The sequence below is a fragment of the Mytilus edulis genome, chromosome 8 (assembly GCF_963676685.1).
Source record: "Mytilus edulis chromosome 8, xbMytEdul2.2, whole genome shotgun sequence".
In the NCBI taxonomy this organism is placed as follows: domain Eukaryota; kingdom Metazoa; phylum Mollusca; class Bivalvia; order Mytilida; family Mytilidae; genus Mytilus; species Mytilus edulis.
The window spans coordinates 85,413,477-85,427,752 of record NC_092351.1 but is presented as its reverse complement, the minus strand read 5'-3'; the positions used below and the strand labels follow the sequence as shown (position 1 = coordinate 85,427,752).

Below are 14,276 nucleotides of genomic sequence, written 5' to 3'. Positions count from 1 at the left end.
ATTATATTTTTTAAACAAGATAATCAAATCATCAAAAATACAGTCCTAGATTATAATAAATAAATAATCATGAAATATTTGGTCTGTTAACCAAATAATCACTAAAAATAACCGGTCAAGTAATCACATATTATATCAAAATCCCCACGAGAAGGCTCAGAATGATAATTAAGCTTGTAACTAGTATTATAATAAAAACTTTTTAACGTGTTGACTAGTTATTTGATAATCACAGAAACGGTAACTGACACTTTATTAGGCGACATATTTTAAAATATCACAACACGCACTTTATTCAAGAGATCTATAGCTGTGTTCTTGACAGAGGCGGATCCACAGTGGGCGGATCTAACTAGAGGCTCGTCTAAAGAGCCCGTGTCGCTCACCTTGGTCTATGTGAATATTAAACACAGGAAGCAAATGGATTCATGACAAAATTGTGTTTTGGTGATGGTGATGTGTTTGTACATCTTACTAAATACTAAACAGTCTTGCAACTTACAATAATCTCTATCTAAGATAATGAACTTGGCCCAGTAGTTTCAGTGGAAAATGTTAATAAAAATTTACAAATTTTATGAAAATTGTTAAAAATTGATCATTAAGGACAATAACTCCTTAGGGGGTCAATTGACCATTTCGGTCACGTTGACTTATTTGTAAATCTTACTTTGCTGAACATTATTGCTGTTTACAGTTTATCTCTATCTATAATAATATTCAAGATAATAACCAAAAACAGCAAAATTTCCGTAAAATACTGATTCAGGGGCAGCAACCCAACAACGGGTTGTCCGATTCATCTGAAAATTTCAGGGCAGATAGATCTTGGTTAAATTAAAGCCGTTCTTTTGTCAAATTTCGTTTGACTCGGTGTCTGCACATTAAGCTGGAATAAGAAAAATGTTCTATGACGTTTTTCGTTGACTTAACGTCTGAAAGGTAGTTTTATAAGTAGACATAGCTATATAAACATGTCTAAATAAAGTGAGATAATTATAACATCTACCGAAAGAACAAAAACTTGCCTCATTGTTCGTGAGTTCAAAAATTGTAGATTCTATAAAACCATCTTTCCACATTCGATTTTCAAGCGGTAGCCATTTTGTCCAAGTTGATATTTCATTTGTCCAAGCAATTGATGCGGTTTTTTTACCTGATATTTCAATAAGTAATTTATAATTTACCAAAACAAAAGTTAGATACACGAACAGAACATAAAGTCTAGATTCTTTTTTTATTAACTGCATGTTTGGGTCTTACAGGAATAAAATGCTACGAAACATTACAAAACGGGCTACCGTTTTGTCCAAACGTCGAAAAACGTCGAAAAATCCAAACAAACGCTTTTTTTCGACGTTACATGTGCAAAATTTGTTCCATTGTATATTCCTGATAGTGGTGAAATTAAAAAAAAAGCTGGTTGTCGAAAAAAAAAAACCCACGGTGCATGTTGTGCATGAAACGGAGGTAACTGAAAGACTTATCGGAAACAGCCACAAAACAGTTTCATTGAATTAATGCAACCCCGTAATATACGGACGATTCAGGAGAAGATTAGTACATTTTAAAAGCAAGCAACTTCAAATGACTCGGAAAATAATTTTCAAGATCGGGTTATAATAATTTTATTTAATGGTTGTATTTCGACAAGTTATGTGTCAAGCAAATTTTTAATACAATTCAATTCAAATTAATGAAGGGTAAATATTGTTTTATTTACTTGCAGAGTGTCGGATATATTTGTATTAGGGTTAAATCAAGATATGAAAAATTTACGATGACAGATGAGATGCACCATGCAATTTTAGCAGCCTGCGATTAAAGTTTTGTTATAATTCATTTATTGAAAACCGTATACTTCTGTTCCTTTTTTCCTTCCTTCGAATTCATTACTTACGACAATACAACATTTTAAGGTGAATTAAGGGTAAACGTTATTTAATCGATTTCCACAACTTGAGGTAAATAAATTCATGGTAAATAGACATCACAAAATTAATAGAGACAGATTTAGAATCAACCAACTACATAAAAAAGCAAATGTAACTTGCAAATTGAATAAATGAACGTCAAAAGTTTCAGAAAACTCTCGTTGACGTCGTGGTGTTGTAACGTCGTCTTGTAGGAACATCGTGCGGAACGTTCGGACGACGCCGGACGCCAAGTGATGGGAAAAGCTCACTTGGCCCTTCGGGCCAAATGAGCTAAAAAGGGGAGAGGGTTACCGATAGTCGACTATAATGTTTACAGAATTTTATTGATATTATTTCCGATTTCTGTGATTATATAAAATTCTTTTAAAATACAACTGGCGATATCAGGATCGTAATGGTGATATGTGGATAAATTAATCGGTGTTCAAGAGTTAAATTGGCAGCGCGTCATCGCTACAATGGCTTCCATTTTTACAACTGGTATCGAAGTAGGCCTTTTTTTATGATAGCTCGACTTGTTAAGCCAGAGTGAACTTATCATTCGAAAATAAAGTGTGGTTGTATTTGTGGTGAAAAACAAATAACGTAATGCTATCAAAATCAGCAACTACAAGCATTTAGACACACGAGAAGTAAGACTTTCAAAACATTTGCCATTGTAAAAATCGTCAAGATTTTACTCCGACGAACTCTTTTATTTTGTTAGCCGGACTTGTTAAGCCCGAGTAAACTGTCATTCGAAAATAAAGTGTGGTAACGTTGTATTTGTGGTGAATGATAAAAATTAAATGTTACAAAAGTCAGCAACTACAAGCATTTAAAAACTCAAAAAGTAAGACTTTCAAAACATTTGCCGTTTTTTAAATTGTCAGCACAAGCATGTTAACGTTTGAATCTATATAGGAAGCTCATGTTCCTGCATACTTTTTTCAACTTGAAACATACAATAGAAATGACTAAATGGATCGACTGATGTTCATGCTTGTACGTTATTAATTTACAATTAATACAATAGCAAGGTCCTATAATAATAGTTGATCCGGATGAGGTCGTGGTGGTGTGTGTGTGTGTGTTTGGGGTTGTGCATTAAGACTAGTATTAGAAAATGAAATTTCGCCGTGCAAAAAGCCATATATTGACCACTCAGAGAGTTGTAACACTGGTTCTTATGGTGGTACCTAGCTAACACTACAGGGAGATAACTCTGTAAAATCAGCTCAACGTTTTAATCACGTTGTATTGTTAAGGAAATATAAAGCTTTTCAATGATCAAAATTATTGTACGTCAAACTGCTATATAACGGTCGGCGTTATTCCATAATAGATAACCAATGCAATTTTTCTGACAAAGTGGTTGGTACAAATTTTTTGAATTTTTTATATTTTTGTCAAATCTAAATGGGCGTGGCTGCTACATGAAGTATTGACACAGCCAAACGGACGCCACAATTTGGCGATAATTGTACTGTCGGTCGGAGGAAGACCAAAGTGAGCATACTTTAATCCCCCGAATTCCTTGCATCACCGGAAAAGTTAGGTAAAACATCAAGCTGTGACATTGCCCTGAAAATTTCTGGATCTCCCTTGTCAATGACAATAGTCAAAATGGTTGATTGTTGGTTGCAACGTTTATTGGCACATATTTTATGCATGCATGTTAAGGTTAAGAACAAATTAACAACACATTCTGTACAATAGGTAGTTCCTGTAATAAAGACCGTCCGGAGTTACGTCTTGGAAGTTTGGACTACCACCATATTTAATGAGGGTATATTATATTGTATAGAGACAAACATTTTGCCCTGCAACTGGCCACAAACAAAATAGTTGTTGCAATGGTTTTTAAAGTGCAGAGAGCTTGACACCCTCTCTACGCAAGGCATCGGATCTAGCATTCACATTCTGACTCGATGGACTGAGCTCGTACTTATACATCCAACAAAGCAAAATCAATCCCCAAAATTCGGCCAGGGTTTTACTGCCGGTCAAAAAAAACCACCAAAATGACATTTGTGTATTCCCAAGTCATATTTTGAGGTCACCGGTACATGATGCGATTGGATTAAACATGTTTGCAAGTAAACCATCTGCTCTGCCTAAACTAAGACAGTGATCTGTAAAACAAAACAGTATAATAGACTTTCCCAAATTCTTTCATATATATATATATATAAAAGGTTTAGAACGTGTGGCTGTGGCTGTACCCCGCTCGTGTGGGTGCACTCGAGTCCAATCTTGATTCACTAGATATAGGGTTGTCAACTTCCTTATCGACTAGGTCGCTGTTTTTTCCAGGCATTCCGGCTTCCCCTACCAAAAAAAGAGGGACGAAAGATACCAAAGGGACAGACAAACTCATAAATCGAAAATAAACTGACAACGCCATGGCTAAAAATGAAACGGACAAACAGACAAACAATAGTACACATGACACAACATAGAAAAATAAAGAATAAACAACACGAACCGCAGCAAAAACTAGGGGTGATCTCAGGTGCTCCGGAAGGGTAAGCAGATCCTGCTCCACATGTGCCACCCGTCGTGATGCTTATGAGATAACAAATCCGGTAAAGTCTAATTCGGTAGGTAAAAAAACTGACCGTCACGAAATCGCCAACAAATGGCGCTTAAAATTGGCGTTAAACTTGCAGAACATTAATACATGTCCAGCGTGACGACTGGGATTTTATATTATCGCCATTTTACGATTTTTTTCTTTGATCTTGCTGACTGATAATTTCCTTTCTCAGCGGAGTCGAGTGATATGAAAATTGTTGCTAGAAACTAAGGAATATCGTTCGTTATCATACAATGAAATAGGTAAAATAGCGATGAACAGATTATCATTGGTCATCTCAATGATAAGATTAGCATTGTTCATCTCAATGATAATCTATAATTACAATTTTTTATTGTATTGTATTGCCACGTTTTGAGCTTTTTAAAATATTCACATGTCTCCCCTGACATATATTATATCGTCACCAGGTACATACTAACAAAGCCCGCTTTAGTCTGCTTATTTCTTGAATCCGGGTACTTTCATCTGTCATATCTAAATATGTAATATTTTTCAAACAATCAGGAAACTGCTCATCTGACAACGGTTCTAATAAAAGAGGAATGACACAACTATCTTTATCATTAATATGTCTAACTAATGCTCTTTCCATCTCGTTCTCGCACCAAGGGCTCGCAACAAAATGTTTTGTTAGCACAAGTATTATCTTATAGCTTTTTCTGATTGCCTCTGTGATGTTCTTGATTATAGTTTTTCCTGGAACGAAATCCCGGTCTGCAATACAACCTGAAATTGATTTACAGAATTATTACATTCATCTGGTACGTAACAATTAACATAAAGAATTTTTTTCACAGTATTTGGTCCTTATAAGGAATAAAGGGTATATATATTTGTTCCAACAGGAACAGATATTATGACATTGTTAAGAATGGGTGTTATTAAGATATTGTCGATGACGTTACACCAAAATCGCATTTCATAGGCAGATCCAGGATAATAATTATAAATGTTTGGTTATTTTCTAAAATGTTTTAGCTACCATTTAACATCAAAAGGGGGAGGGGGTGCTATTTAGTCTGAGTAAAATTTATTTTCTTAGTTTTTTCGACGTTTTTTCAACACTATCAGGTATAAGGGGAAAACTGGATCAGGATATTTTTATGTCATCAGTTTGACCACCATGACAATAATTTGTTCATCTAATTGAGGATCAGAATATTTTTTTAAGAAACCCCCTTCTTTTTTTAAGTTAAATGGTCGTTCCCTTCCTATTACAGGCATGTAATTTTTTCATTCATTGAAGCCGAGAGGTCTTTGACAGTATTCGATATTCTTGTTCGTAAAAAGACGGAAGTGGAAATCATTACATTGTTCGGGCGGAGTGTGCATAAACACACAACATTTGTGTTAAGAAGCTACCGGTGACCTAAAGATAAACTACGAGGCTCATTATGAAGGTAGAAATACCCCTTTAATGTCAGGCCTCAAACGGTCCATTTTGGCTTTGATATGTCAAAATCTCCTTATTGTGATTCGTCAAAATCAGCCGAATTTTAATCGTCAAATGAAAGTGAACATTTTATTGTCATGCACAAAAATTTACTGTTATCGTCATTTGGCGAGAATTGTTAACGTTATAATATTGGTCATGAATGATGAAGGTATCCCCTTTACGACTCTCTTGTATCTTTAGAATTCTATCAATTACCTTTAAATGCTTCGTCTTCATCTGAAAATTTCTTTTCTAACTCGAATAGGAGCATATTGTTAACCCAGTCACTGTCTCTGTTGCTATGAGATATAAAGAAACTGTATTGATATCCATCGGGTACCAGTTGAGTCTCTAGAGGAATCGGAATAGGTGCTGAAGATTGTTCGAACTCCTCTTCAAGAACCATTTCAATATCGTCTAGTGGAACGACAGATGATATTTGTTCTTTGAACTGATCCATTTGTTTCTGTCGTCCTATATCTAATTTACTTATTGCAGTTTCACATTGCAAAATTTCCGTAATTATTGCAAGACCGGTTTGTTTTAGCAATTGTTTGACCGTGACCACATCGTTTATCAGAGAACACAGATCAGAGTAGTCGGTCCTGATAATGTATTCATACACTTCATCCGTATTTGCCTGCTGATTTTTGCATTTGAGCAGTATGTAAATTATTTCTCGAAGAAGATAGTAGGGTTTGTCACCCGCATTAATCTTGCTTTCAATGCCGTATCGTTTCAGAAGATATAAACACGTAATTTTACAGTCATATATCTTAACATATGAACATAAGGATAATGCCCGTTTCATCCACTCAGTAGCTGTGACGAGTTCTTCTAAGTCGTATAAACACGATGCCATTCGTTTGGCAATATTGTATTCGCTTGGACCTGATAAAGCTATACCGTGCTGCAAATAATCAAGAGCGTAGTGAAGAAACTCCTTCTCCTTAACCGCATGGGCGCCATATTTGTTGGTGTATGGGAACTTTGCAATCTTCTGGCATATTCTTGCCAATATTTCCATATCAATTGCAGATCCCTTTGATTCGAAGCATTGATGTCCATCGCTGAGTGCTCCTTGAAAGTATTGCCATGACAATTTTCGATTTGTCGTTAAATGCAAATCGCCTAAACTTTCGGCAACTTGCATGCGTGTACTATAAGCAAACCAGTTCATGGTAAAACATTCTGTAGATCTAGTAAGTATTTCCAGAGCCATCTGAAGTCGCTGTTGTTTGTCACTCGAATCTGTCTCTTTTGAAAGATGAAATAAGGCACGTCCATATTTATTCGTTACAAATGAATCTGGCATAAATTTCTGCATGTCGTATGCTTTTTTTAATGGTATCATTGGGTCTTTGATATATTTTACAAATGACTCGTCTTGAAAGAACTTAAAATCTGTGGGATTATTTTCAAGTGTCTTGTGACGTTTTATTAAAATATTGCCTATTTGTGCAAGTGATCTTGAAATGTAAGTGCTTTTCTTATCAATGGCATCTGTCATGTTTGCAACATTCAAAAATAATTCAATCGCCTTACAGGAAGCATCCAAGACATTTTTTTTTCTATGTTCAGTTTTTTGCCTCTGTAGTGAATCCACATGACGATTCCATGCCTCGCCAATGTAATACGACCATACTATTCTGTATGGGTATGTGCTGCAGATGATTTGGGCCCTTTCAAATTGTTGAAGGGCTGTTATTTTGCGAAGAAAGTATTCGTTTGTTCTACTGCATTGCATAGATTGTTCTAAATTACTGATAGCTTGTTTGTTGTGGAAAACACATTTTTGGAGCATTTTTCTTCGTTCATTTTCGCTTTTGTAGTGTTCCGCCTGTAGCAGTTTATGTGCATCAGTCAATTTGCTGTTTGCAATGTTTTCAATATTAGCTGACATATCGTGCACCAAGGCATATCCTTGTTCCAAAAGACAAACAGCTTTATTGACCATATCTTCTTCATGCGTACTATTAAGGATTTTTTCTATGCGTTCTTTGCATCTTTCTGAGTCCGATATTCTATGTAATCCCTTATAAATCTGTTCTAGATCAGACAATGCGTTTAAATTGTTTTTATTTTCCCTTAGAATATGTTCAAGATTTTCCTTCGCATAGCATCGCAATCTTGGTAATTTTGTTTTCAAAATAGCAATCATATTATTAAGAACATTATGTACACACTTATGCTCAATTTTCAGTCGTCTTTTAAGTGCTTCTATTTCATCATCAATCATTTGGATGTCTAAAACATACATCAGATTGAGATTCAGTCCAAATAATCCTGGTACGACGGTACTATCCATCCTGTTTATGTATTCAAATACTACACACCATTTGCAACCATACTCCTTAATTTTGACTCATCTGTAAAAAAAATACATGGTTGCCATTTAAATTGTTTTATTTTCACTAATATAAGTTAAAAATCTCACGCACTTTGCTTAAAGCTTAATTCAAATAAATAATACATATAAACAAAAATTAAATGAGATATAACAAATATCTCGCAAAAACTGCGACGAAAAAGCTTTTGGAAAAAATAAAGACAATCGCAATCGTAAATGCAAGACACAGATTTCTAAATGTTCAGTATGTCTAAAAGTATCAAAGTGATCATTTGTCATGTACAGCGTGGATCTATGTACTGGTAATTAAAATATAAATACTTTTACATGTATATCTATATTTATACTGCACTCGTTCTATTTGAGCAGTCAAAATGCGTTGACCGTATATTTCTATTTCATATACAGTCACTGACATGATATCACTTTTCCTCATGAATATTTAAATAGAAATTGACGAAATTATAATTAATTATTCATACGACCTATTCAACCTGTTCTTGTTTTCAATGAAATCTTGGTCAACAAACTATAAATCATTATATGTTATGCTTATTGTTGATAATTTAGTTCATTTTCAAACAAATTCGTTCACCATCGATTGCGAATTTCAACAGGTAATGTACATTTCATCGAGTTGCTTATTTCTCTGCCTGCATGATATGAGGCTTTTTTTTATAAAAGGGGGAAGTTTCCAATAATTCAATCAAATGATAAAATTAACACATTAAACAACAATTGAAAATGTTTTTTAGATTGCAGTATAAAGACAATAATAGTGCATTGACTTGACATATCAACGATATAAGGATTCGGCCCGAAACGGGGAAAAGCTCGGCAGAGCCTCGCATTTCCCTGTTTCTAAGCCTCATCCTTATATCGTTGATATGTCAAGTCAATGCACTATTGTCTATATAACACCGTTTATACTGCACTCGTTCTATTTGAGCAGTCAAAATACGTTGACCGTATATTTCTATGTCATATACAGTCACTGACCTGATATCACTTTTCCTCATGAACATTTAAATAGAAATTGTCGAAATTATGTTTAATTATTCATACGACCTCTTCAACCTGTTCTTGTTTTCAATGTAAACAACGATGCGTTTAACGAATCAAACTTGTTTCTTTTGCAATTTTCGGGAAAACATATTTCACTTTTTAATATGTTTTTGTTTGCAAGCTATAAATCATTATGTTTTATGTTTATTGTTGATATTTTATTCTGCAACGAATTCGTTCACCATTGATTGCGGTAATGATGTACATTTCATCGTGTTTTATATTTCTCCGTCTGTTTGATATGAGGCCTTTTTAAAGGGAGATTTTTCCCAATATTTAAATAAAAAAAATAACATTAACACAATAAACAACAATTGAAAATGTTTTTTTTTTTAGATTGCAGTATAAAGACAATAATAGTGCATTGACTTGACATATCAACGATATAAGGATTCGGCCCGAAACGGGGAAAATGCTCGGCACAGCCTCGCATTTCCCCGTTTCTAAGCCTCATCCTTATATCGTTGATATGTCAAGTGAATGCACTATTATTGTCTATTTATACAGCTTTCTGTATGCTTTTTGCAAATTAACTTCGGAGTGATCATCAGTCTAAATCATGACAATAAAATTCAATGTTTGATTTCTTGCAAGATTTGAAATGTTGATAATATTTTATTTTTTTTTCTTTAATCCACAGTTGTGATAGTCAGTTTGGTATGAATTCCTCTCAAATAGTTGCTAGGGTCGTTTTATACATGAAGTGATGACCCTTTTTGTGTGATTATTTGCTGCGTGTTGGCAGCCTCTTAATGACTCAAGAGATAAAGAACACTAAGTCTTATTAATATCGCTGTTCGTTACTTTTACGTTATTTTGCTGTGCAAGTACTAATTCTGTGTCATGGATATATGCATTGTGATGTCAAAATGTATTACACAACCATTTGTATTAAAGATAGAAGCCAGGATTTGGAGTTGGGGGTAACATATTGTTATTCTATGTTTCTTTTTTTTTTTAATTTCTCTGTCCAGCTTATATCTAGGAATTGTATGATTTTTATAGTTTGTTTTATTAACAGATTTTAAATAGTTTTATGTTGTACGGTTTCACCACTTTCCAAGTTTAGACCCCGGGAGGGTTGAGATCCCGCTATCATTTTAAACCCCGCCACATTCTCTATGTATGTGTCTGTTGCCAGTCAGGAGCCTGTAATTCAGGGGTTGTCGTTTGTTGCTGTGTTACATTTTTTTGTTATCGTACGTATACCGGCGTCACACATTAGCGTATAGCTCCGACGTACGCCGGGCGTGTTAAAAATCATGTACGCTGCCAATACGCTAGTAATTTTGGATGCATTCAACCTGTCAATCATATCTGTAAGGTGTGCACAACGAGCTTTAAGTGTGTACTTGGCGTACGAGAAGCATACCTTAGCGTTTATCGGGCGTTCAAGAAACGTATGTTGGCGTATGCCTGGCGTTTGTCTAACGTAGATGGAATGCACGCTACGAAGGAAAAAAGTTTCTTGAACGTATTTGAGACGCTTCCCGGTCGTGTCTTGGAAGTTCTATTATGGGGTGTTTCTTACAAACACACCCGCATAGTAGTTAAAGTCGAACGATCTTGAAGAGTATACAACGTGCCTTAAACGTGTCTCAAACTTATCTGTAGCGCGTTAAACGCGCTTGTAGCGTATGTATAACCTGCGTGTAGCGTACATGTATACGCTAGACACACTCTTTAGGTGGATGAAAATTTTTATGCTGCATAAAAATTTCCATGAGTTGTAGCGTTCACCAAGCGAATACCTTTGTATTTCGACGTACTTCAAACTTATGCAGCGCACGTTTAACGATTGCTTAGCGTTCCTCTGGCGTGCACTAACGTATACAATAGAATGTGTTAACAATTATAAGTATTTAGGTTTAAAATTTATATCTAGTGGACTTTTTAAGCAAGGAAAGTAAGAATTATACAAAAAATCACTAAAAGCTGTATTCAAATTGCAAAGATCTTTGTCATCTTCCAATCCAAGTATTTCTACTCTATTACATATATATGACCATAAAATAAAACCCATTTTAATGTATGGCAGTGAAATTACAGGTATGTTTAAAACTAGCTCTGCAGCATGCCAGAAAGAAAGTGAATATTTATTACAGCACATTTATATGAATGATTTTTTAGATAAATCCAATTTAAGATATATGAAGTATATTAGGTTTAAACAAAAAGTCTTCTAACCTAGCTGTGCTAGGAGAGCTTGGTAGATTCCCTTTATATTTTCCAGTTGTATTATCAATGCTAACATATTGGTTTAGAATAAAGAATATGAAAGATGGTTTACTGTATGATACCTATATGTGTAACAAAAACATGTTTAATAATAATATTGAATGCTGGTATTCATCCGTACATTTTATTTTTAAAAAGCTGAATATTCATAATTTGGAGGTGATGCTCAACTTTTTTATCAAGTCAGTTAAGCAAAAACTTTATAATAGTTTTGTAAAATTTTGGAACACAAAAAGAACAGATACACAGAGTAGTAAATTAGATACTTATTTCAAACTTAAAACTTGTTTTTCGAAAGAAATGTATCTATCTTTAAACAATTTTCAATTGAGAAGTGCCATATGTAAAATTAGAATCAGTGCACATGATCTCAAAATAGAAAGAGACAAAAAAATGGGGTGGGTGGGAGGATTTTATTTTTTAAATTTTATTACATTTGAAACCCTCTTGTGATGTGTTCTTCATATCTGCAAGTGTAATAATAAGCTTATCATGTATAAGGAATTGTTCATAATTATTCAAACTTTTAAATAAATTAATCTCTGATTTGGCATCATAACACATCTTCTTTTTTATATAAACAAAAAAAGGAGGTGGTTAATGATTCTATTCGGGTATTAGGATAATCAACAAAAAACGACAGCCATGGGTAAATCTAAGAGCTTAAATGCTATAATAAAATATGTAGGTTTGTCAACTTTTTGAACTGAATATACGGTCATAAATCTAACAAGTTCGTGTCTGTGTCAATTTCTTTGATCCAGACATTTTTTGGACACAGCGTTTTACTCGTAACCCGAAATTTATGGTTCATGCCCTTCTCATAATCAGAAATGGGTCATTTTCAAAAAATGTGGATATTTCAGTTGTGAAATAACAATACAAAAAAATATTCAATTTTCAACTTTAATATATGAAATTGAATAGTTTAACAACAATACAACCTGAAATAAAAATATGCAATCTTAAATGCAACTACAAAAATATTTTAAAAAATAACATAGAAACAAGTATGGGACATATGTCAACTACATAACGGATTTAGTTTCGGTCCCTAATTTTTTTTTAATAATATTTACATTTTGCTTGATATATATTTCCATAAAAATCATCACACTTTTTTCAAAACAGTTAACATGGTTAAAATAACCCTTTTTAGAAACATATTTTAAAGTGAATTTAATTCAGCATTGTCAACTACATAACGTTTTTTGTCAACTACATAACGTTATGTAGTTGACCGTTATGTAGTTGACCTATTTGTGGTTTTTGGATGTTTTTCTTGACCCTAATACTACCAGATAAATGGTTTTTATTGAATTAGAGTCTGTATTATAGACTTTGAATGATTTATGTAAAAAAAAATATTTATGCCAAAATTTATCAATGTTTTTGCCGTTACAAAGTTGACATAGAATAAAATTACGGAGTAATTTGTACTCACCAAAACTAATCTATAATGAAATGAATCAATGATGTCATCCTGTAACTTTAAGAACGTCATCAGAGGATGAAGAGTAAGTAGAGAACACTTCCTTAGAACTTTACAAGAGATATAATCAGTTGTTTATTGGCAACATTATTTCATTTGTGTTATGTAGTTGACATATTTTTAAGTACGAAATGAAAAGTAAAAAAAAAATGCTAATAAAATCTAATAATTCCCTGTATTTGTGTATACATACCTGCAGTGATACCTATATATTTATAATAACAAAAGAAAAATAATAATTTCCGCTGGGTATTAAAACCAGCATTTAAAAAAGACTAGTTTTTCAATTTCGTACAAGCAATTTTGGGGTTTTTGGACCCTTTGAAACCCACTGGAAGCAATTTCTGTAGCTAAATTTCATATTGAATTTGCTGGAACTTGTTACACACACCAAAAACTAAATGGTGTATCTAAAAATTGGATAAAAATATTTACACTTTTTTAGAAATATTGATTGTACAAGAAAATCCACATTTTTTGAAAAAGGCCCAAATAAGAAAACCAAAATTTGAAACATGAAGTTTTGAATGAGACGAAATTATTGGCAATTATCGGTGACGGAAAGGAACAAAATCCAGAAGTCGTAAATTTTTAAAATAAAAAAAAAATCAGGGCAGGACGATTTCCGAGGGGCGGGCGGGGATGATAATCTATCAATTAATTTTAATTGGCCTAATGGCACTTTTCCTAATTTAGCAATTGCACTTTTAAAAACAAGTCAGAGAAAAGATAAAATACACATTTATTAATTCTATGTTAATCAGAGGTAATCGTCTAAAATCTTCCGGACTAACGCCCCTCACATACGAGAAACTGTACATCTAATACAGGGGCGGATTCAGCCATTTGTTAAAAGGGGGTTCCAACTATATGTCACCATTCAAATGCATTGATCATAAAAATCAGGGGGGCTTCAACCCACGGAACCCTCCCCCTGTATCCGCCACTGTAATACTAGGACAGACGACATTAATTAGTCAAATATCGAATATATAAAAGTGCAATCAATAACACATTGAAAAGTGCATATTCATGTAAAATAAAATAATACGATCACATGCATATAAAGGAAATAAATGCATTATACATACACGACTTCCTGATAGATTACGTATTTTATTATCCGGTTATGATACATTAAGTTTACATAACTGTGTGCTATACGTTTTCTGAAAACC

General features: G+C 33.7%; 1 protein-coding gene across 1 annotated transcript; it reads right to left on the bottom strand.

The window, feature by feature from the left end:
- Positions 1-4,829: 4,829 nt before the first annotated feature.
- Positions 4,830-14,276, bottom strand: LOC139486495 (uncharacterized). Its single transcript, XM_071271394.1, has 3 exons — positions 14,190-14,276; positions 6,170-8,322; positions 4,830-5,244 (listed from the first exon to the last, which is right to left on the bottom strand). Exons 2-3 carry the CDS (start codon positions 8,259-8,261, stop codon positions 4,919-4,921), a joined length of 2,418 nt encoding a protein of 805 aa, XP_071127495.1. The 5' UTR covers positions 8,262-8,322; positions 14,190-14,276; the 3' UTR covers positions 4,830-4,918.

Coding starts and splice junctions, on each gene's coding strand:
- LOC139486495 (XM_071271394.1), bottom strand. CDS start 8,261: ATGGATAGTACCGTCGTACCAGGATTATTTGGACTGAATCTCAATCTG. Junction 5,245..6,169: donor TGAAGACGAAGCATTTAAAG/GTAATTGATAGA, acceptor AATCAATTTCAG/GTTGTATTGCAGACCGGGAT.